Raw genomic sequence first — 20,115 nt, 5'->3', positions numbered from 1 at the left:
GCTGAGGACTAGAGAGCTGAGGAACAGAGGCCACAGAGCAGAGCGACCCCCACCAGGGGTGTTGGCGCAGCCAGGGGGAGTCTTGGCGGATCCAGCGGGCCCAGCATCGTCTGCTCGGCTGAACAGGGGCTCCGCTGGGCCGCTGCCGGCGGGGTCCCTGGACGCTCCGGGCAGGGCTCCGAGTCCCGCCGCGGGGCTCCGTGCAGCTTTCCGCGCAACGTTGCGTGTGCGCTGCGAATCTCGCCCCCGGACGCCGCGTGGGCTTCCCGGGCTTGGCCGCCAGAGGGCGCAGCGGCCCCGCCTGCAGGGGGTGGCGCGGCCCCCCCCTCCCCCCGCCCCCCCCCCCCCCCGGCGACCTCCCCTGGAGCCCCCTCGCCCCCTGGACAAGACCCCCCGTTGAGGAAAGAGAAGAAACGCGGTTGGGCCATGAGACTTTATTGGGCCTAATGTCCCGCCGCGCCGCCGCGGCCCGGTCCTTCCTGCTAGGGTTTTAGGGCTCCCTGCGCCTTCTCCAGAATTTCTTCCTTTATCCGGGGGTAGTGGGGGAACTCGCTCAGCACCTGCGAGGAGACAACGGTCGGGGTCCCCAGCCGGGACAGCCAGCCCCGGGCGGGCACGGGGCACGGACGGGACACGGGGCAGGGACACGGACAGGACGCGGGGCACGGGCAGGGCGCCCCACCTTGTGACACACTTCTATGGCTTCCACGTAGCGCCTGTCCTTCAGGTAATTGAATGCGAGTTTGTAACCTGGGAGGAAAAAAAACAGGAAAGGGAAATTCCCAGACACTGGCAACTGCGGGGATCCCGATTCTCACCTCTTTCTAGGGGGAGAGCTGGAGAACGACCACCGGGGCCAGGAGCAAGAGGAGGGCGACGTCGTCTCCGAGATCGCCTCTGTTGCTGTGTCGTACTTTCCCAAGCGCTTAGAACAGTGCTCTGCGCACAGTAAGCACTCAATAAATACGATTGAATGAATGAATACGATTGAATGGATGAATGAGTGAATGAATCCCGTCTCAAGGCTGCCCAGCAGCCCCAGCTGAAACCACTCCGACGGCTGAGGGGGTGTCTGCAGCCAGAAAAGGATCCCGAAGTCCCGTGATCGCAGTATTAACCCCGCTCTCCCCAGCGCCCCCCGAGGCCCGGCTGCTTCCAGATCGGCTGTATGTCCGTCAAAGGGCAGGGACTGTCTCTGTCTGTTACCAATTTGTTCATTCCAAGCGCCTAGTACATAGTAAGCGCTCAATAAATACTAGTGAATGAATGATTGAATGGCTGAGTCCCCCGCTACCAGCTCCCTCGCCCCCACCCACCGATGACGGGGTTGGCCCCGTTGCTGTATTTCCAGGCGAGTTCGTAGTTCACTGCCGCGTCCTTGTACGCCTGCTCCTTCTCCATGACGAAGCCCAGATACTCGTAGGCTTTGCTGCAGGACTGCGAAGGGAGCCGGGATCCGTGCGGGAGCAGGGTGCGGGGAATTGTGCCGGGGCACGGGGTGGGGAGCCTTGAGGCCCGGTCTTCGCAACCCCAGTCCCGGCCACGACAGGGGCAACCGCAGCGCTCCGGGACGCTCGGAGACCACGACAAGCCCCGCGCGGTTCCCGCCGCGCCCCGGCCCGTGCCCACACCCGTGCCCACGCCCAGCCCCCCCACCTGGTTGTACTGCAGGCAGCGGCGCAGCAGCTCGCTGGCCACGTCGAACTTGCCCCTGAGGCAGCAGACGTCGGCCAGCAGAATCCACGCCTGCTCCAGGGACTCGGCGTCCCGCAGGTTCCAGGGCACCTTGGCCAGGCGCTTGAGCTGCGTGCGGGCCTTGGGCACCTGCTTCAGGATCATGTAGGCCTGGGCCACGGCCAAGATGGCAGAGGCGTTGTCCCTCTGGAGACACGGACATCGGGGCCCCCGAGTGGGCCGACGCCTGCACGGCCCCCTCGGAGCCCCGCGGGTATAGGGCACGGGGCTCCCTGGGCCCGACGCAGTCGGAGCCCCCTAGGACCGTGGCATGGAGGAGGGCAAGCTCGTCGTGGGCAGGGAATGTGTCTGTTATACTGTTCTCTCACAAGCGCTTAGTACAGTCCTCTGCATCCCGTAAGCGCTCAGTAAATACGACTGATTAAGGAGGAGACCATGACAATACTCCCTGGGACGTGGGAAGCACATGGGCGGAGCCGGGCCTGATTCTGTGGAGGAAGCTGGTGGCGCCGGGGAGACGGATCCAGAGGAAATACCCCCGGAGGTCCCTCCTCTCCTTGAGAGAGCGCGTGGATAGCTGCCTCTCCTCGTGTCCCCTCCTCCACAGCCCTCCCGGCCTCCCAGTCCCCACCCCCCGGAGCCTCACCTCGGCCTGGGCCACCTGGATGAACGTACTGAGCGCCTGCTCCAGGCTGGGCTTGTCCCGGGACACCAGCAGGCAGGCTCCTTGCAGCATTTTCAGCTGGGTGTGTTCATCCTCGGTCCGTGGGCAAAACTCCCGCAGCAGCCGCTCCGCCGTCCGCACTCCGAGCTGCAGGGACTCCTCCGCCGAGTAGCTGCGGGTATGGGTGCGGGTGCAGGTGCGGGGGGTGGGGGGACGGTGCCCCGATCAGGGACGCCCCCGCCAGGGATGCCCGCCCTCGGGGGGGATTTCCAGAGCTGGGGGGGGCTGGCCCTGGCCCGTACCTGGCTTCCTCGCCCATCTTCTCAAACACCTCTCCGCCCACAACCTCGTTGTCCGGATTGAGGCAGATCTGGACCATGAGGGAGGTGGCGCCGAGGCCCCAGGTGCTGTCCCTTCGCGCCTTGTTCAGGGAGCGCAGGGCCTCGTTGGGGCGGCCGACGCGCCTGCTGGGAGTAAGGGTGCTCGAAGGGCGGCAGGCCCTGAACTGTGCACTGTACTGAACTCTTGGCAAAGTGCAATCGGACCTTGACCCTCCCCTTTCCGTCCCTGACCTCCCCCGCCAAGACAGCCCACCCGACACCCCTGCCTCTCCCCAGTGACCCAGCAAGGACCATATGTCACCTCTGACTCTCCTCTCTCCATCCTTGACCCCTCCCCACCCCAGTGACCCAACAGACCCTCCGACATCCCTGACTCTCTCCTCTCCATCCCTGTCTCCTCCCCGGTGACACAGCACGGCCCATCCGACACCTCTGATTCTCACCTCTGCATCCCCGTTTCTCCCCAGTGACCCAGAGTGGACCATCCGACACCCCTAACTCTCCCCCTCTCCATTCTGACCCAGCTTGGAGGCTCCATCTGGGAATCTCCCCAAATCCCTGAGGACGTGCCGGTGTTCCCGGCTGCACAGATCCCCGAGGGGACGGTGGGAAAGACGCGTTTTCTGTTTGTTCTTAACTTGCCCCCTCCGACTCCAGAGAAGCGGGGTGGGATTTGGGGCACATCACTCTTGGGTTGATCGTATCCCCCTTGCTGGTTCTGCCCGCCCTGCGCCTGCCTGGGCCGCAGGGGACGTTACCAGTAGTAGACGCCTTTGCAGTAGTTGTAGCCGGGCTCCAGGGACAGGTGGTTGGACGGTCTCTCGACCAGCTCGAAGAAGGCTGGGGCCTCGTCCATTTTCCCGCTCCGTCTCAGCAGGTCGATCAACTTGTTGAGCACGCAGAACTTGTCTGGAAGGAGGGGAAGTTGGAAGTCCGCGGTTCCGGGCCGCCATCTCGGGGTCTGGGGGTCCCGAGGCGCAGACCCAGGCCCTCACCGGGTTCTCGTTCCAGGACCCGGCGGTACAGGCTGACGGCGGCCGTGTATTTCTGCTTCCGGAACATGAGGTCCGCCAGCAGCTGCGGGGAGCCGTCCCGCCCCGAAAGGTGAGAGAAGCGGACGGTCCCGAATCCAGAAACTCCGACACGGCCTAGGCCCGGCAGGGAGGGGCCGCGCTGGACAATGCCCCCCCACCCAGGCCGTGGCGGGGAGAGGGGTCCCAACCCCCCTGAGGCCAGAGGTGACTGGACCCCCTCATCCTCACCCGCGGACCGGCCCGGTGCCTACCCAGGGAGAGTTATAATATAACGGTAATAATAATAATGGTATTTGTTAAGTGCTTCCTATGTGCCAGGGACTGTACTGAGCGCCGGGGTGGATACAAGCAAATTGGGTCGGACACAGCCCCTGTCCCACATGGGGGTCAGAGTCTCGATCCCCATTTTAGAGGTGAGGTAACTGAGGCCCAGAGAGGTGAAGTGACTTGCCCGAGATCAGCCGGCAGACGAGTGCCATGACCTTCTGACTGCCAGGCCCGCTCTGTCCACTGGGCCGGGCGGTGGGGTGGGGGGGAGGCGGGGGGGAGGCGGGGGGCGGCTGCGGGAAGCGCCTACCACGGCGGCGGCGCCGTTGTCCCGGTCCTCCTGCAGGAGCGCGGAGCACTGGTGCTCGCAGGCGTCCAGGTCTCCCTGCAGCAGGCACAGCTGCGCCTGCTGCAGCATCACCTGGGAGCGGCGGGGCGGGAGGCCGCCTGACCATCGTCACGGGGGGCTCCGCGGTGCCCGACCCCGAGTTCCTCCCCGGCCCCCCCGCCTCCTCCAGCCTCCCCGCCCCGGACCCCCGGGTCCCTCCCTCCCGCCGGCCCGCGCTCACCCGTTGGTCCCCCGGGCACAGCGCCAGGGCCTCCCGGAAGCGCTGCGCGGCCTTGGCGAGGTCACCCCGGGCGGCGAGCTGCTCCCCGGCCAGGCCCCAGAGCTCCGCCGCCCGCCGCTTCTGGGCCGGGATCATTTCCGCCTGCTCCAGCGGCAGCCGTTTCAGCACTCTGGTCTGCAGGTCCAGGGCCTGCGCGGAAGGAACCGGGCTTTCGCCCCCGGCCTGACCGTCCCGCCTCCCCGCCCCCGGCCCCTGCTGCCGTGGTCTCCCACAGGGAGCGGGGAAGGGTCTGCGGGGGGAGCGGCGGGGGGAGCGGCAGGGGAACGGGCAGGCGCCACTCACCCGGAAAGGTGGGAGGCCGCCCGAGAGCACCGACCGGACGGCTCGGCCAGGGAACGGCGGACCCGGGACGGGGTGTGAACCTCCCGCCGCCCCGGCCCGCGGAATCCCCGCTCCCCACCTTGTCCAAAGTCCCCAGCACCGCTTCGTTCTTGTTGCCCTTGTAGACTTGGGCCAGAAGAAGCAGACACTTGACGTCGTTCATCATGGAAGGGACGTCATTCGCTGAAAGAGCGGGACAACTGTTGTCGCCTCCCAGCTCCCCCACAACAATCCCTTTCCCCTCCCCTCCCCCCAGCTCGCTTTCGGTGGTCCTCTTCTCCAATCCCCCCACCCTCAGCTCTCCCTCTTCACTCCTTCCTCCCGCTCCCCCAGCTCACTCTTTACAGTCTTCTTCGCCATCCCCCCCTCCCCCCACAGTTCCCCATCTCTTTTCCACCCAGCTCACTCTCTAAGGTGTCCCACTCACCTCTCCCCAGCTCGCTCTCTCGACTCCCCCCTCCTAACCTCCCCCAGCTCCTCCCAAACCACTCTAGGAGTAACCACAAGCCCTGGCCCCCTGGCTCACACCCTCCCCTCTACTCCAAAATGGCCCCAACCAATCTGCCAGATTTTAGCTCTCCCCACCTGAGAAGTTGCCTCTTCTGGGGCGCCTTCCCTGATTGACCCTGCCTCCCTGGCCAGGCCACCCATCAGCTACCTCGGTGTTCGTGTGTGTGTGTGTGTGTTTGTGTGTGTGAGAGAGAGTTCCTTTCATTTTTCTTTCCTCACTCTATGCTGTCAGTAGGGGAAACTCAGTTTTCCACGGTAATAATAATAATGTTAAGCACGTACTATGTGCCGAGCACTGTTCTAAGAGTTGGGATAGGTACAGGGTAACCAGGTTGTCCCACGTGGGGCTCACAGTCTTAATCCCCATTTTAAAGATGAGGTAACTGAGGGACAGAGAAATGAAGTGACTTGCCCAAGGTCACACAGCAGACAAGTGGCAGAGCTGGGATTAGAACCCACGTCCTCTGACTTTCAAGTCTGTGCTCCTTCTACTAAACCATGCTGTTTCTCGGTATCCAATGGATGTTGACCCTGCCCACGTAGCCTGTCTGCCCCATCCCACTGTAAGTTTCTCGAGGCAGGGACCCTGTCTGTATGACTAATGACTCCCTCAAGCACCCTGCACTCCTCCCTATACCCAGCTGGGGCCTGGTCCAGTCAGTCAATCTTATTTATTGAGAGCTTATTGTGTGCAGTGCCCTGTACTAGGCACTTGGGAGAGAACAAAATAACAATAAACAAACGCATTCCCTACCCACAAATCTAGTCTAGCTCTACCACAGTCTAGCTCTCTGCACCCAGTGGGCGCCTGCTCCAATGCCCTGAATCCAGAAGGGACCCAATACAAGTGCTTTGCCCACAGGAGGTACTTAGTCCATCCTGGCCAATGAATAAATTTTCCTTGGCCTTCTGGCCCGCCCCTCAGGGGCTTGGTGGTAGGCAAGCTGCGGGGCCAAACTCAAGATGGGCTGGTGCGGTCCCATGAGTAGGCTGGTGCGGGCCATTGGTGGGGTGGGGGCTTGTACCAGAGTCATGCTCCAGGGCTTGTTGAAGCACCTTCTCTGCCTTGGAGAACTTTCGTAGCTTCAAGAGCAGCTGGGCCAGGTCCCAGCGCAGCGACTCCTGCCCGCTCATCTTCTGCGCTGCCTCATAGTAGCTGATGGCCTGGGCAGGGGAGGGCAGGGCTGGGCCGCGGCGGTTAGGGGCCAGACGGGCCCGTTTGGACCCCCCCCCCCCACCTTGAATAGACCGGCATCTGGGCCATTTCTTGGGCTGGTAACTGATTCTTCTAGGAGGGAGGATGGAATTCCACCTCTGCCCCATCCCTTCCTCGCCCCTTCCTGGGGTCTCCCTCATTGTCAGGAGTGGGGAAACTGGTGGCAAAGTTCTGCTCCCTCTGGTGGAACCGCCCCCCACCGTCCCCAAGCCAGCCATGGCCCCCTCCCCATGTTGCATTCATAGTGCCTGAGGACAGCCTCCCTCCTGCTCCATCTGGGGTCCACAAGATGCCCTGGCCTGCCAACACATGCCGGCTCCTCCCGGTGATCAACCACTGGGGATGGAAGGCAGGATCGGGATTTCCTGAGGCTGCTGGCACCCCCGCCCAATAAACCCGGCCACGGGAAGCGCGCACCTTGCCGTACTGGTGCGTCTTGACATAGGCTTGCCCGATGCGGCTGATCAGAGACGCGTCATGAGGATTTTTCCGGTAAGCTTGGTCGTACACCTCCAGGGCTTTCTCTGGCTGAGGGTCAGGTTCGGGCCGCCGGGGAAATCACAGGGAAACAGGGGGAATGGGGTTTCAGGAAAGAAGGCAACTGAGGCCCAGGGGGATTGAGAGACTTGCCCGAGGTCACCCAGCTGACCAGGGGCAAGGTTGAGATTAGGCACTTTCCACTTCAACATGTCACCTCAGCTTCTGAGAAACTGTTCTCCTACTGTCTCATTGTTTTTCATGCAGGTACCTGGTTCACTTCCAGTCCTGGGCCTTCTCTCTTGTGCAGTTTCCACCCCTACTCTCCCCCACCAGCTCCTCCTGCATCTGTGGTGGTGGGCAGAGCAGCCCGAAAGAGGAAACAGCTTCCCTTGGGGTCATGGGAGTGGCCTACTCAGACCACCCAAAGCCTGCCGTGCCTGGGCCAGAACCTGTCTCCATGGGTGGACCCTGTGGGCTGGGTGATTCAGCTGCCTGGTAGCCCCCAGGCTCTCAGAGGCCCCATCTGGTGGCCGTCACGCCTGGGCCTGGCATCTAGAGCACAGAGTGGTGGAGGCCTGGGCCCTTGCTCACCTCCTGGATGGTCATGAAGGCGTCTCCGAGGAGCAGGCTGCTGTGGGGCCCGGGCAGGTGGTCACACAGGTCACTGGGAAGGGCAAGACCCAGAGTCCTGAGCATCGGGGGGCACGCGGTGGCGGTGGGGGCCGGCCATGCCCATGACCTTGGGGGATGGACCGGCAGGTGGGGGCGAGTGGGGCACGGGTGGGTGGATGGGAGCGAGCGAGGGGGTGGTGCTAGGGAGGGACGGGCAGGGTGGGCGGCCGCACCGGTAGCAGCCGATGAAGAGCCGCGGGTCCTTGCGGGTTTGCAGGTAGATGCGGGCCATCTTCTCTTTGGCCTCGGTGTAGCAGGGTTGGTCCGGCGTGACACCCCGCAGCATGCTGACAGCCAAGTCCACCTGACCCTTGCTCAGTGCCAGGTCCACGTTGGCGATGGTGACGCGGATCTCCTCTGGGGTCCCGCTGAACTCATTGATGGTGTCCTGCATCACCTTGGTGGCCTCGTGCTGGGAGAGTAGCGGCGAGACCCCTGAATGCTGATCCTGGCACCAACCCGCATTTCATCCCTGCACTTTCCTGCCTCCTGAGGTGAGCCCGCAGGGTAGACTCCAGCCCCAGGGAAACAAGAGGGCGTCTCCAATCCCAGGGAACCATTAGGGAGTCCCCGTTCCCAAGGAACCATCAGGGAGTTCCCATGAAAATGGCAGACAATTCTCCAGCACCAGAGAAATGGTGAGGGAGCCCCAACTTCCAGGTAACAGCAGCATGTCCCCAGGAAAAGGGTGAGGGAGCCCCCAATCCCAGGGAAATAGCAGAGTCCCCAGGGAAATGGTGGGGAAGTCCCAGCCCTGGAGAAATGGTGAGGGAGGCCCCAATCCCGGAGAACAGCAAGGTGTCCCTAGGGGAATGGAGGGGTAGTCCCCAGCCACAGGAAAATGGTGAGATGGTCCCCAGGACCAGGGAAATGGTGAGGGAGCCCCCAGCCTCAGGGAAACAGTGGAGGAGACCCTGGTCTTGGGGAGAGGGTGTGGGAGATTCCAGTTCCAGAGAATTAGCAGGGAGCCCCAGCCTCAGGGAAATAGAAGAGGAGCTTCCAGATAGTTCTCATTTCCACTGGACCCCATCTTCTTGACCCCATGGCCTCTGCCACCCCCAGGGGCTGCCTCTATGCTTCTGCCCCCTCTTCCAGAGAGACCCTGACTGGTGTGTGAAAGAAAGCTCGGGGGCTCTTACTAGAGGCCCAGCCCTGTTATAGCCGTTTCTGCCGTGAGAACTGCTGGGCTGGGGGTCCTTTGTTTTATAGTATTTGTGGTCCAGGCACTGTTCTAAGCACTGGGGTAGATTCCAGCTAATCAGGTTGGACACAGTCCATGTCCCACATGGGGCTCACGGTCTTAATTCCCATTTTACAGATGAGGAGACTGAGGCACAGATAAGTGAAGTGACTTGCCCAAGGTCACACAGCAGACAAGTGATGGAGCTGGGATTAGAATACAGGTCCTTCTGACTCCTGTGCTCTATCCACGAGGCCAGGCTGCTTTTCACCAGTTCACACTATTCCTCAGGGTCCTAGGCCAGAGGGCTTCTTGGTCCGGGGGACAGGACCCTCACCAATTCTCCGTTCAGCCTCAGTGCCTCGACCAGCTCCAGGAGGACGGACACACGCTCGCTCGGGGGCATGGCTGTCCTGTGTACTTTCCGGCCTTCACCCTTCTTTAGCCCGGGCAGCTTCAAAACCATCTTCAGTGTCTTGATGGCCTCAGGGTAGTCTCCCTTCTGGTTCAACGCTCTGGCTTTGATCAAGTGGTAAAGGGGTTGGTCTCGGACCTGAAAAACCACAAACCATGTTCAGGACTGGGCACTCTGATCTGGATGCTGTGACTGGCCCCCTCCCCCCTACTCCAGGACCCTACTGGCCCCCTCCCCCCTACTCCAGGACCCCAGGGTAGGGGTCATGTGGCCCATGCCTCTGGCCCTGGCTAGTGTCTGACCTGGAAGTTGTGGCTGACGCCCAGCTCCAGTAAGTGGGAGCACATTTTGGAGTTGCCCTGGGCCAGGTAGACCTGGGCCATGAGCAGGTGGGCATCCGGTGAGGTGTGGTGCATGTCTATGCAGCGCTGCAGCGTGCTCTGAGCTGTGTCCAGCTCTCCTGCAAAAGGAGGTGGCCAGGCCATGGGGATGGGCTGTGGGGAGTACTCCAGCTGGCTAATCACAGGTCAGGGACACCGGCTGCCAGCCTCCCACACCTCCCCAAGCTTTGGCCTCCCCCTCTGCCTCGCCCCGCCCTGCAGAGTTTGTGCTCTGGAGCCCGTCCCAGATCCTGGCTTGTCTCTTCATCCATCTGCCTGTCCACTCATCTGTCTGTCCAGTCATCCATCTGTCCATCCATCCACCCATCCCACCCCAACCTGGATGAGGAAGATTCAGACACAGGGTGATGATGATGACAATGATATTTGTTAAGCACTTACTATGTGGCAGGCACTGTACTAAGTGCTGGGGTAGATACAAGCAAATCTGGTTGGATGTAGTCTTTGCCCCACATGGGGCTCCCCATTTCAATCCCCATTTTCAGATGAGGGAACTGAGGCCCAGGGAAGTGAAGTGACTTGTATGACAAGGTTATACAGCAGACAAGTGGAGGAGGCGCGATTAGAACCCATGACCTTCTGACTCCCAGGCCCATGCTCTATCCACTACGCCATGCTGCTTCTCACAAGGGTGGTTCGATGGGGCAACAGGTGTGCCCCAGGGTTCCAAGGCCCCCGACTGGCTCAGGGCAAGTGGACGGCCGGCTTACCGGACAGGTAGTTCACTTGTGCCATGAGATAGAGTGGCTCGAGCAGCGCGGGAGCCACCTGGATGACCGGACTGAGGATCAGGGCCGCTTGTTTGAGTAGAGGAGATACGATCTGGCCGGGCGGCCGAGGCTGGGAATGAAGTGGGGACCATGCCGGTGTCAGCTGTGCCTGGTGGGGAGCTCTAGGCAAGCTCTCTTCCCTCCTCACTCCACCCAGCCCTTCATAGGACCCCTCTGGGCTGGGCAGGTGGAGTAGAGCATGGCCCAAGGCACCCACCTGCTTGGGGCAGAAGGCCAAGAGTTCCTTCACCAGGTCTGCCAGGAAGAGGGGGTTGAGCCTCTCCAGGTATTCCATGCCCAGGGGGAGTCCGCGCAGGCATGAGAAGTGCAGCTCAGCCGCCTCCTCCAGAAGCATGGTGGTTGACTGCTCGCTTTTCTGCCCCCGGGATGCCAGGACGGCCTGGAGGTACAGGAGGACCTGCGGAGGGAGGGTTCTGTCTTGGATTTCCCAGTCCGCTCTCTGGGGGCCAAGCTCTGGAGTCCCAGGGCTGGGGGTTGGGGACTGAATGTCGGCTGCTGAGGAGCAGGAGGGTTGGGAGCCAGGGCGAGGTGGTAGGGAGTCTCTGTTCCCTGGCTGCAGGGCCCAGAGGCGCAGTAGCTGGCTCCCGGTTAGCCGGCTCTGACCTTGCATTTCCCCGAGGACTGCTGCACCTCCTGCAGGAATTCCAGCTGCTGCTCGGCCTCCTCCAGCCGCCCCTCCAGGACCTGGCACCTGATGATCCCTGCAGACCCGAGGGAGGACGTGGAAACAGGCATGCCAAAGAGATTCCTTCAGCCGCTCCACCCAGATCCCAGTCCAGCCCATTATGCCCAGACCTGTGCAGGTCAAAGCCTTCCCCTGGTGTTCCTGGACTCCTGCGGGTCAGAGACCAGGCCCCTGGGCCTCAACCTCAGCTCGGGAGTGGAGTTACAGTTACAGTGCAGGGGGTGGGGGGAGAATGGATGCTCTGGAGCCCTATTTTCCCCAACTCTTAAGCATACCTGATGCAGGTAATAATAATAATTATGGTATATGGTAAGCACTGTTCTAAGTACTGGGGTAGATACAAGGTAATCAGACTGGACACAATTTCTGTCCCACATAAGGCTCAAGTCTTACTCCCCATTTTACAGATGAGGTAACTGAGGCACAGAAAAGTGAAGTGACTTGCCCAAGGTCACAGCAGACAAGTGGCGGAGCTGGGATTACAACCCACATTCTGTGACTCCCAAGCCCGTGCTCTTGCCACTAGGTCATGCTGCTGCCCTCCTCCCCGTCGCCCAGCCAGGCTCCCGCCACCTCTGGCATCGACCCTGCTCCCTGCCCTTAGGCCCTTGGTATCCATACACCATCTGTGCCTGTGGTAAGCTATTTCTACTGTAACTTGAACTGCTTGGATTTGACATAAGGAAAGAAGAAATGTGGTGCTGTAAGTAACAGAAAGGCCTGCTGAGATTGCCCAGCATCACATGAGATTAGACAAAGGGAGAGTTTGCACTTCCTCAGCGAAAAGACATTATTATTGTTATTATTATTAGTATTAATAAATGAGCACTAACACCACCTACTCCTACAACAAAAAGATGTGTAATGGCAGGGCTATACGTTTCAGGATGGCCAGTCATCTGGGGGTGGGGGAGAGGGGATCCTCATGCCTTGAGCATAGGCCACTGCTGCCCACCCCTCCAAGGCCACCACACACCGGTCAGTGCGGTCAAGCTGCTCTCATCCAGCTTCATGGCTTCCGTGTACCACTGAGAGGCCTCCTTCACCTTGCCCTGGATCAGCAGCTGGTAGGCCAGCTCGGTGGCAAACAGGGCCTCTGATGGGGCCATCAAGAACGTGCGTTCCATTAACCCCGAGATGTGCTGCAGGATCATGGGGTTCCTCCCGCTCTGTGGGGAGAAGAGCCATGGGGTCCTGCTCATTGGGGTGTGGAAGAAAAGAGGCTCAGAGTCCAAGTCTCTGAAGAAGCTCTAGACATGTCACTCCCCTTCTTAAAAACCTCCAGTAGTTGCCTATCAACCTCCGCACAAAACAAAAACTTCTCACTCTAGGCTTCAAGGCTGTCCATCATCTTGCCCCTTCCTACCTCTCCTCCCTTCTCTCTTTCTACCGCCCACCCCGCACGCTACACTCCTCTGCCGCCCACCTCCTCACCGTCCCCCGTTCCCGCCTATCCTGCCGTCGACCCCTGGGCCACGTCCTCCTGCGGTCCTGGACCGCCCTCCCTCCTCACCTCCGCCAAACTAATTATCTTCCCCTCTTCAAACTTAAAGCTCACCTCCTCCAAGAGGCCTTTCCAAACTGAGCTCCCATTTTCCCTCTGCTCCCTCTACCCCCCCTTCACCTCTCCTCAGCTAAACCCTCTTCTCCCCACTTTCCCTCTGCTCCTCCCCCTCTCCTGACCCATCCCCTCAGCACTGTACTTGTCCGCTCAACTGTATATATCTTCATTACCCTATTTATTTTGTTAATGAGATATACATCACCTTGATTCTATTTAATTGCTAATGTTTTAATGAGATGTTCTTCCCCTTGATTCTATTTATTGCCAGTGTAAGCCCGTCAAAGGGCAGGGCCTGTCTCTGTTACCGATTTGTACATTCCAAGCGCTTAGTACAGTGCTCTGCATAGTAAGCGCTCAATAAATACTATTGAATGAATGAATGAAAGTCCATGGCCTGTGGGAGGGGGCAACTGATGGGGCTGCTGGTTGACTGGCCTACTCTGGTTGGCTGTCCCGAGGGGCCGATGGCCAGAGGGACCATAACGTTCGGCAGAGGCAAAGCCCAGGGACTGTCAGAGAGGGGCTTCTTCGCTGGACTGGACAGAGCACAGGGTCCCACCGTGGAAGTGGGAAGAAGCATGGGGTCAGGGAAAAAAGGCAGGAGGCGGGGTGAGGAGGGGAGGACCTGGTCCGGCTGCGCTCACACATACCAATCTGCTCACGACGCGGATTTTTTTCAAGTGAAGGTTTGGGTTCTGGGGCTCTCTGGTCTCCAGGGCCTTGATCAGGTTCCTGACGTGATCAATGGTCTGTGGGGAGAGACGCGAGTTGGAGTCCATTTGGCGAAGCAGGGGGTGTTGCTAGGTGGGTGGAGGGGCGCTCGGCCAGGCACTTGGGGGACAGGAAAGGCAGAAGGCCCGGTCAGAAGCAGGATCCTGCCCTCAAAAAAGCTCACTGTCCCACGGGTAGACAGAAGCCTGGCGGCCCTCTAGTTTAGGATGAGAAAACAAATGGAAGCCACAAGGCATTTGACTGATGAACCACTTAGATCAATACCTGGGTGGTGGGACAACTGGGAGGTCCTTAGTGGGTTAGAGCCCCACGCACCCCCAAACTTGCTGCTAGCAAGCACTGGGCTATGTGGGCTGAGTTCCGGGGGGTCGGGGAAAGGACTCACGATGGGGACACCCCTCTCCTCCACACCCTGCACCAGGACAGAGCCCCGGAAACATGCCAAGGACACACTGTCCCACACCCCATGCCCAAGAGTGGAGCCCCGGGGACCCACCGAGGACCCGCTGCCTTCTCTGGCCAGCGCGTGCACTGCGAGGAGCTGCCTGGCATCGAGGTTGCTCAGATCTTTCTCTAGGATCCTTCAACGACAGCGGGGGAGACTAGGCTGTGAGCAAGATGGGGTGCGGGGTCCCAGGGCTGACAGAGCTCCAGGCAGGGGGCCTGGGGCGCTTCAAGCAGGGCTGGGGTCCCGGCAGAGTAGTTGGGTCCACCGCTCACCTGTGCCCTGCCTCCACCGCCTGCTCCCAGTCCTGCTGGGCCAGGAACAGCTTCATTCTGAGCACCAGAGCGGGAATGAAGTGCGAGAAGGAGGCGGTCATCTGGTTAACGACTTCCAGAGCCCCAGCGTAGTTCTGCTGCAGCATGAAATAGCTGACCTATGGGGAGAAGCAGGGGTTGGGGGGCTTGCTTGCCTCACTGGTTCCTCACGATGTCTTCACTCGTCCCACTGCCCCGTGACTGCCCCGGGGCTTAGGCGGTGGACTGCTCTATACTTACCCAGCCACTGACAAGGGGCATGGCCAGTGGGTGGGGAGGCTGTCTTTCAGTACCCTCCTGTCCCCTCCAGTGAGTGTGAGAAGGACGCCACCCCCAGACCTCATGGCCATGCCAGATTTGTTGCCCTGCATGCGGATGCCCGTATGGTAGGGAGGGTATAGGTGTTAACCCCCTGCGTCAGTCCATCTCCCCAGGCCCCCATCACTGGGCAGCAGTTCGACACCCAGAGCCCCTCTCTGTGCTGGTCCCTCAGCCAGCAGACCAGCCGTCCATTCGTGAGGTTCGAGGGTGCTGCCGACCGGGTCCACGCCAGTCACCCCCCGGGGCTTCTCCTCTGTGTGTCACCCCCTTGCCCGGCCCTCCTCCCCGCGGCGGTGCCTCGGGCTAGGGAAGGAGGAAGGGCGCCACGCAGGGCAGTTCCGCCGAGCTGCCCCACCTTCCCCAACAGCCCGAATGCGTCCTTGGCGTCTTGCACACCCTGGTCCAGGAGCTTGATGGCTTTCTTCCCGGCGGCCGGCTGTTCGGGGCACAGCTCCAGCCAGCCTCGGAGGACGTAGCCCTGCACCGGGCAGGGAAGTCTCTGGTCAGTGGAGGGATGGGCCCCGGGGCACATGGTGGGGATGGATGGCACAGAGAGGTGCGCGGGGGGCCCCTATCCCCACCCAGGCGCCTGCTCCTTTTGAGGAAAGTGGAGAGAAAGGAGTGGAAAGGGAGGAGGCTCTCCCCCGGCCCAGGGGGTGACGGACTAGTTCTGGATGGGGGTTTGAGGATGCCCTCCCTGCAGGTCAGCAGTGTGGGTGGGCCTGGCACTGTCAGAACCCGACCCCATCAGAATGTGCTTCCTTCGAGGCATGTGCCCGTGCGTAAATGTGTGTATGTGTGCATGTGCATGTGTGGTGTCGGCGTTAGGGAAGCAGCATGGTGTGGTGGATAAAGCAAGGGCCTTGGAGTGAGAAGGTCATGGGTTCTAATCCCTGCTCTGTCACTTGGGTGCTGTGTGACCTTGGGCAAGTCATTCCACTTGTCTGGCCCTCAGTTACCTCATCTGTAAAATAGGGACCGAGACTGTGAGCTCAACATGGGACAGGGATTGTGTCCAACCCGATTTGCTTGTATCCACCCCAGAGCTTAGTGCAGTGCCTGGCACATAGTAAGCGGTTAATGACTACCATAATAATAATAATTATTATTAGGGCAGGGCCAAGTCCAGGATCGGGGCTTGAGGTGGGCCCAGGGGTGGGGGCAGGCTGGGGGCCAGGCCAAAGCTAGGCTCCAGTGGTGGGTGCTACCTCTCTGGAGCCCTTGGAGAGTTTCAGCATGCGGTCGGCATATTCCCTCGCCTTGTCTTGGCGACCCAGCAGCCACAGGAACAGCGCGGCGTAGTACAGCGCCTTCTCACCCGCTGCCTTGCGGGTTTCTTTCAGCTCCCGCTCCAGGTCCAGAACTGCTTCCCGGTCTGCAAGCACACGCAGCCTCAAGGGCCCGGCAGGAGGCCCAATTGGGTTTGCCGACAATGTGGAGACGGCCTACTCCATACTTAACCGGTGAGGCTGGGAGCCGGCTCTGAGACAGCAGGTTCGGCTGAGAAGTTGGGCGTGGCCAGAATCTGCCCCGGGGCCCACCCGCCCCAGGTCCCCACCCAGCCTCGCCCAGGATTTCCACTTTCTCGGCTCCCGGGTGGGTCCCTGCCCTCGCGGCCTTCGAAGAAGAGGACTCCAGGGGGGTAAGCACGCACCCACGGTTTCGCAGCGCTTGTGAGCGTAGATGAGGGCCATGATGGAGCAGAGGGAAACATCAGGGCGATTCCGGATGTTCTCCAGCTCACCGATGGCATCCCTGATCCTCTCTGCCAAGAGATACCTGGCCTCTCACTTTCCCCAGTGCTGTTTGCGGCCGAGGCTTGGGCGGCCTCCACAGCCTCCCGGGGGCAGGGGTGGGGACCTCTCTGGCCGACCAAGGGTGACCATGCTGCCGCTTACTTTGCTATTTTTTTTACGGTATTTGTTATGCATTTACTCTGGGCCAGGCACTGTACTAAACCTGGGGTAGATTCAAGCTAAACAGGTTGGACACAGTCCCTGCCTCAGCTGGAACTCACAGTCCTAATCCCCATTTTACAGATGAGGTAGCTGAGGTGTAGAGAAGTGAAGGGACTTGCCCAAGGTCACAAAGCAGATAAGTGGCAGAGGCGGAATTAGAACTCAGGTCCTCCTGACTCCCAGGCCTGTGCTCTATCCACAAGGCCACGCTGCTTCTCTATTGCACGGCTGCCGGCCTGTTCCCGCGGGGCGGCTGTGAGGTGGCGAGGAGGCCGCAGGGCCGGAGGCATCATCGCAGACGGGCACAACCGGGGATACGCGCCGTGCGGCAGCTGCTTACCCTCACGCAGCAGACCATAGGCTTTGAAAAACTGCAGCACCGCATCGTTGGGGGATTTCTCCAGCCCCTCGATGGCTGCATTCTGCACGTGGCGGAAGTAACCTTCTTGACAGTAGTATAGGATTCCAGCCTGGGGGCCCAGAGGAGAGGGGTCGTGGTTAAGTAAGCTCGTTGTAGGCAGGGAATGTCTACCAACTCTATCACACTCTACTTTCCCAAGCGCTTAGTACAGTGCTCTGCACACAGTCAGCACTCAGTGAATACCACCGATTGATTGGTTGAGGGGCAGTGCTCCGCTAGCCCTGGAAGGGTCAGGTCCCATCTCCCTGGGCTCGGTGAGGTCATTCATTCATTCAATCGTATTTATTGAGCGCTTACTGTGCGCAAAGTACTAGACTTAGCACTTGGGAGTGTACAATATAACAACAAGTAGAAATATTCCCTGCCGTGGGGGAGGGAAAACTGGCGAGGGAGAGGGAACCACGGAGAGACCGCAGATCTTCCGCTGCCGATGGAAGATCTCATCACTCTGCTTTGCTCTGGGCCCAAGGAAACGGTCTCTGTAGAGTCAAAGATTTTATTCCTTTAGTCACACCGGTCATTTCCGTGCCCCCGAGCCACCATCTGCGTGACCTCTGAGTGGCAATTGTTGTTTGGAGGTACGGGAGGGTAGCTTTGGCTCTGCCACCCGATGCCACGTGAAGCAGTAGGGTGCCGGTCTGGAAGCCGGAGGAGCCGGCTTTGAGTCCCACCCGTCCAGCTAGTCTGCCATGTGACCGTGGGCGAGTCACTTCACTTTCCTGCACCTCAGTTTCTCCATCTGTAAAATGGGGGTAATAATAACAATAATAATGTTGGTATTTGTTAAATATGAGAAGTGTGGCTCAGTGGCAAGAGTCTGGGCTTGGGAGTCAGAAGTCATGGGTTCTAATGCTGGCTCCGCCACTTGCCAGCTGTGTGACTTTGGGCAAGTCACTTCACTTCTCTGTGCCTCAGTTACCTCATCTGTAAAATGGGGATTAAAACTGTGAGCCCCACATGGGACAACCTGATCACCTTGTATCCCCCCAGAGCTTTGAACAGTGCTTTGCACATAGTAAGGGCTTAACAAATTCCACCATATTATTATTAAGTATGGAGGCAGGAAGGGCCCCCAAAACGCCAGCTTGGCCCAGTGGCCCGGGGAGCCCTGGGACAGAGCCGGCTGGTGGAGGGATGATAATAATAATAACAATAATGGTATTTGTTAAGCGCTCACTATGTGCCAAGCACTGTTCTAAGCACTGGGGGAGATACAGGTTTATCAGGTTGTCCCAACTGGGGCTCACAGTCTTCATCCCCATTTTGCAGATGAGGTAACTGAGGCACAGAGAAGTGAAGTGACTTGCCCAAAGTCACACAGGATGTGGGGGGAGACAGGCGGGCAGAGGGACAGAGCCTGCAGTGGAGGGAGCGGGGGAGACAGAGAAGCAGAGGGAACAGATCTGGGGACGGAGGGATGGAGAGACAAGGGGGGAGAGGGACAGAGCTGGTGGCGGAGGGATAGTGGTGGTATTTGTTAAGCGCTTACTATGTGCAAAGCACTGTTCTAAGCGCTGGGGGGGAATAAAAGGAGATCATGTTGTCCCATGTGGGGCTCAGTCTTCATCCCCATTTTACAGATGAGGTAACTGAGTCACAGAGAGAAGTAAGTGACTTGCCCAAAGTCACACAGCTGGCAAGTGGTGGATCTGGGATTAGAACCCATGACCTCTGATTCCCAAGCCCGGGCTCTTTCTACTGAGCCACGCTGCTTCTCATAGGGATAGATAGAGGGATAGACTGTGAGCCCGTCATTGGGCAGGGATTGTCTCTATCTGTTGCCGAATTGTCCATCCCAAGCGCTTAGTTCAGTGCTCTGCACATAGTAAGCACTCAATAAATACTATTGAATGAATGAATGTATGGAGGGGTGGGGACAGAGGGCAGAGCCGGCGGCGGAGGGCTGGGGGAGAGGATGTTGCAGGGTTGCGAGGGTGCGGCCGCCACAGAGTCAAGGGGACCTAGACACCCGTTTTGGGTCTTTCCAGGCGTCGGGAGGCTCTCATCCATTCATTCATTCAAGAGTATTTATTAAGCGCTTACTATGTGCAGAGCACTGGACTAAGCGCTTGGAATGGACAATTGGGCAACAGATAGGGACCATCCCTGCCCAACGACGGGCTGCCAGTCTAAACGGGGGAGACAGCAAAGCGAAACGGAACAAAACAAAAACAAGACAACGTCATCAAGATAAATAGAATCAAGGAGATAAACGGCTCATTAACAAAACAAATAGGGTAATAAATAATATAGATAAATGAGCACGGTGCCGAGGGGAAGGGGAAAGAGCAGAGGGTGGAGGGGAGAGGGTCTCATTCATTCATTCAATAGTATTTATTGAGCGCTTACTAAGTGCAGAGCACTGTACTAAGCGGTTGGAATGGACAAATCGATAACTTTCATTCAATAGTATTTATTGAGCGCTTATATGTGCAGAGCACTGGACTAAGCGCTTGGAATGGCCAAATCGGTAACAGATAGAGACAGTCCCTGCCCTTCGACGGGCTTACAGTCTAATCGGGGGAGACAGGCAGACAAGAACAATGGCAATAAATAGAGTGAAGGGGAAGAACCTTGCGGAACTGTCCATCCCAAGCGCTTAGTCCAGTGCTCTGCACATAGTAAGCGCTCAGTAAATACTACCGAATGAAAGAATGAGTGAAAGCGAAGGTCAGCGAGGCTACAGTCCGGCCCGGACGGAGGGGAGGGAGACACTGGCTCCGGCCCCGCGGCTGCATCCCCGGGGGCACCGGTCCCATCGCTCCCACGGCTGGATCCCGGGGAGGCACCGGCCTCGTCGCCCCTCCCGGTCTCTCCCGGGGCCGCACCCACCAGCAGGGTGGGGTCGCCGCTGGGGCTCATGGTGGGTCCCAGGGTGGGTCGAGGCGTCGAGGGGTCGAGGGGGTCGGTCCTGTCGAACGGCCGCCGCCCTGCCAACGGGAGGCCCCGCGCCCGCCCCCTAGCGGCAGCCCGCGGCAGCCCGCGCCAGGCCGGCCAGTCGATCTCAGAGCGGGCGAGCCCGGCCCCGCCCCCGGCCCCGCCCCCGGCCCCGCCCCCGG

At 59.8% G+C, this 20,115-nt stretch overlaps 1 protein-coding gene across 7 annotated transcripts; it reads right to left on the bottom strand.

The window, feature by feature from the left end:
* Positions 1-418: 418 nt before the first annotated feature.
* TTC21A (tetratricopeptide repeat domain 21A) lies at positions 419-19,989 on the bottom strand. Of its 7 annotated transcripts, none has more exons than XR_005660716.1 (29): positions 19,889-19,989; positions 16,976-17,105; positions 16,332-16,442; positions 15,886-16,052; positions 15,033-15,155; positions 14,318-14,475; positions 14,094-14,178; positions 13,516-13,614; positions 12,278-12,470; positions 11,220-11,317; positions 10,813-11,013; positions 10,536-10,665; positions 9,727-9,884; positions 9,347-9,562; positions 8,003-8,241; positions 7,749-7,821; positions 7,095-7,205; positions 6,487-6,625; positions 5,031-5,134; positions 4,571-4,759; positions 4,312-4,422; positions 3,696-3,777; positions 3,459-3,609; positions 2,662-2,826; positions 2,342-2,531; positions 1,657-1,881; positions 1,317-1,437; positions 683-939; positions 419-560 (listed from the first exon to the last, which is right to left on the bottom strand). XR_005660716.1 is itself a non-coding variant. In XM_039913959.1 (29 exons), the coding sequence occupies exons 1-29, from the start codon at positions 19,916-19,918 to the stop codon at positions 483-485; spliced, it is 3,945 nt and encodes a 1,314-aa protein (XP_039769893.1). In that variant the 5' UTR covers positions 19,919-19,989; the 3' UTR covers positions 419-482. The 7 variants fall into 7 exon arrangements, 6 of the variants coding, with proteins under 6 accessions (XP_039769893.1, XP_039769894.1, XP_039769895.1 ...); XM_039913959.1 differs by having other exon boundaries at positions 683-750; XM_039913960.1 differs by having other exon boundaries at positions 683-750; positions 2,662-2,823.
* Positions 19,990-20,115: the final 126 nt, after the last annotated feature.

This window comes from Ornithorhynchus anatinus, chromosome 13 (genome assembly GCF_004115215.2).
Source record: "Ornithorhynchus anatinus isolate Pmale09 chromosome 13, mOrnAna1.pri.v4, whole genome shotgun sequence".
Lineage (NCBI taxonomy): Eukaryota > Metazoa > Chordata > Mammalia > Monotremata > Ornithorhynchidae > Ornithorhynchus > Ornithorhynchus anatinus.
The sequence above is the reverse complement of the archived record's forward strand: the minus strand, read 5'-3'. Positions and strand labels throughout refer to the sequence as shown.

Coding starts and splice junctions, on each gene's coding strand:
- TTC21A (XM_039913959.1), bottom strand. CDS start 19,918: ATGAGCCCCAGCGGCGACCCCACCCTGCTG. Junction 11,318..12,277: donor CAGCTTGACCGCACTGACCG/GTGTGTGGTGGC, acceptor TCGGGTCTGCAG/GGATCATCAGGTGCCAGGTC. Junction 2,532..2,661: donor AAGATGGGCGAGGAAGCCAG/GTACGGGCCAGG, acceptor CCATACCCGCAG/CTACTCGGCGGAGGAGTCCC.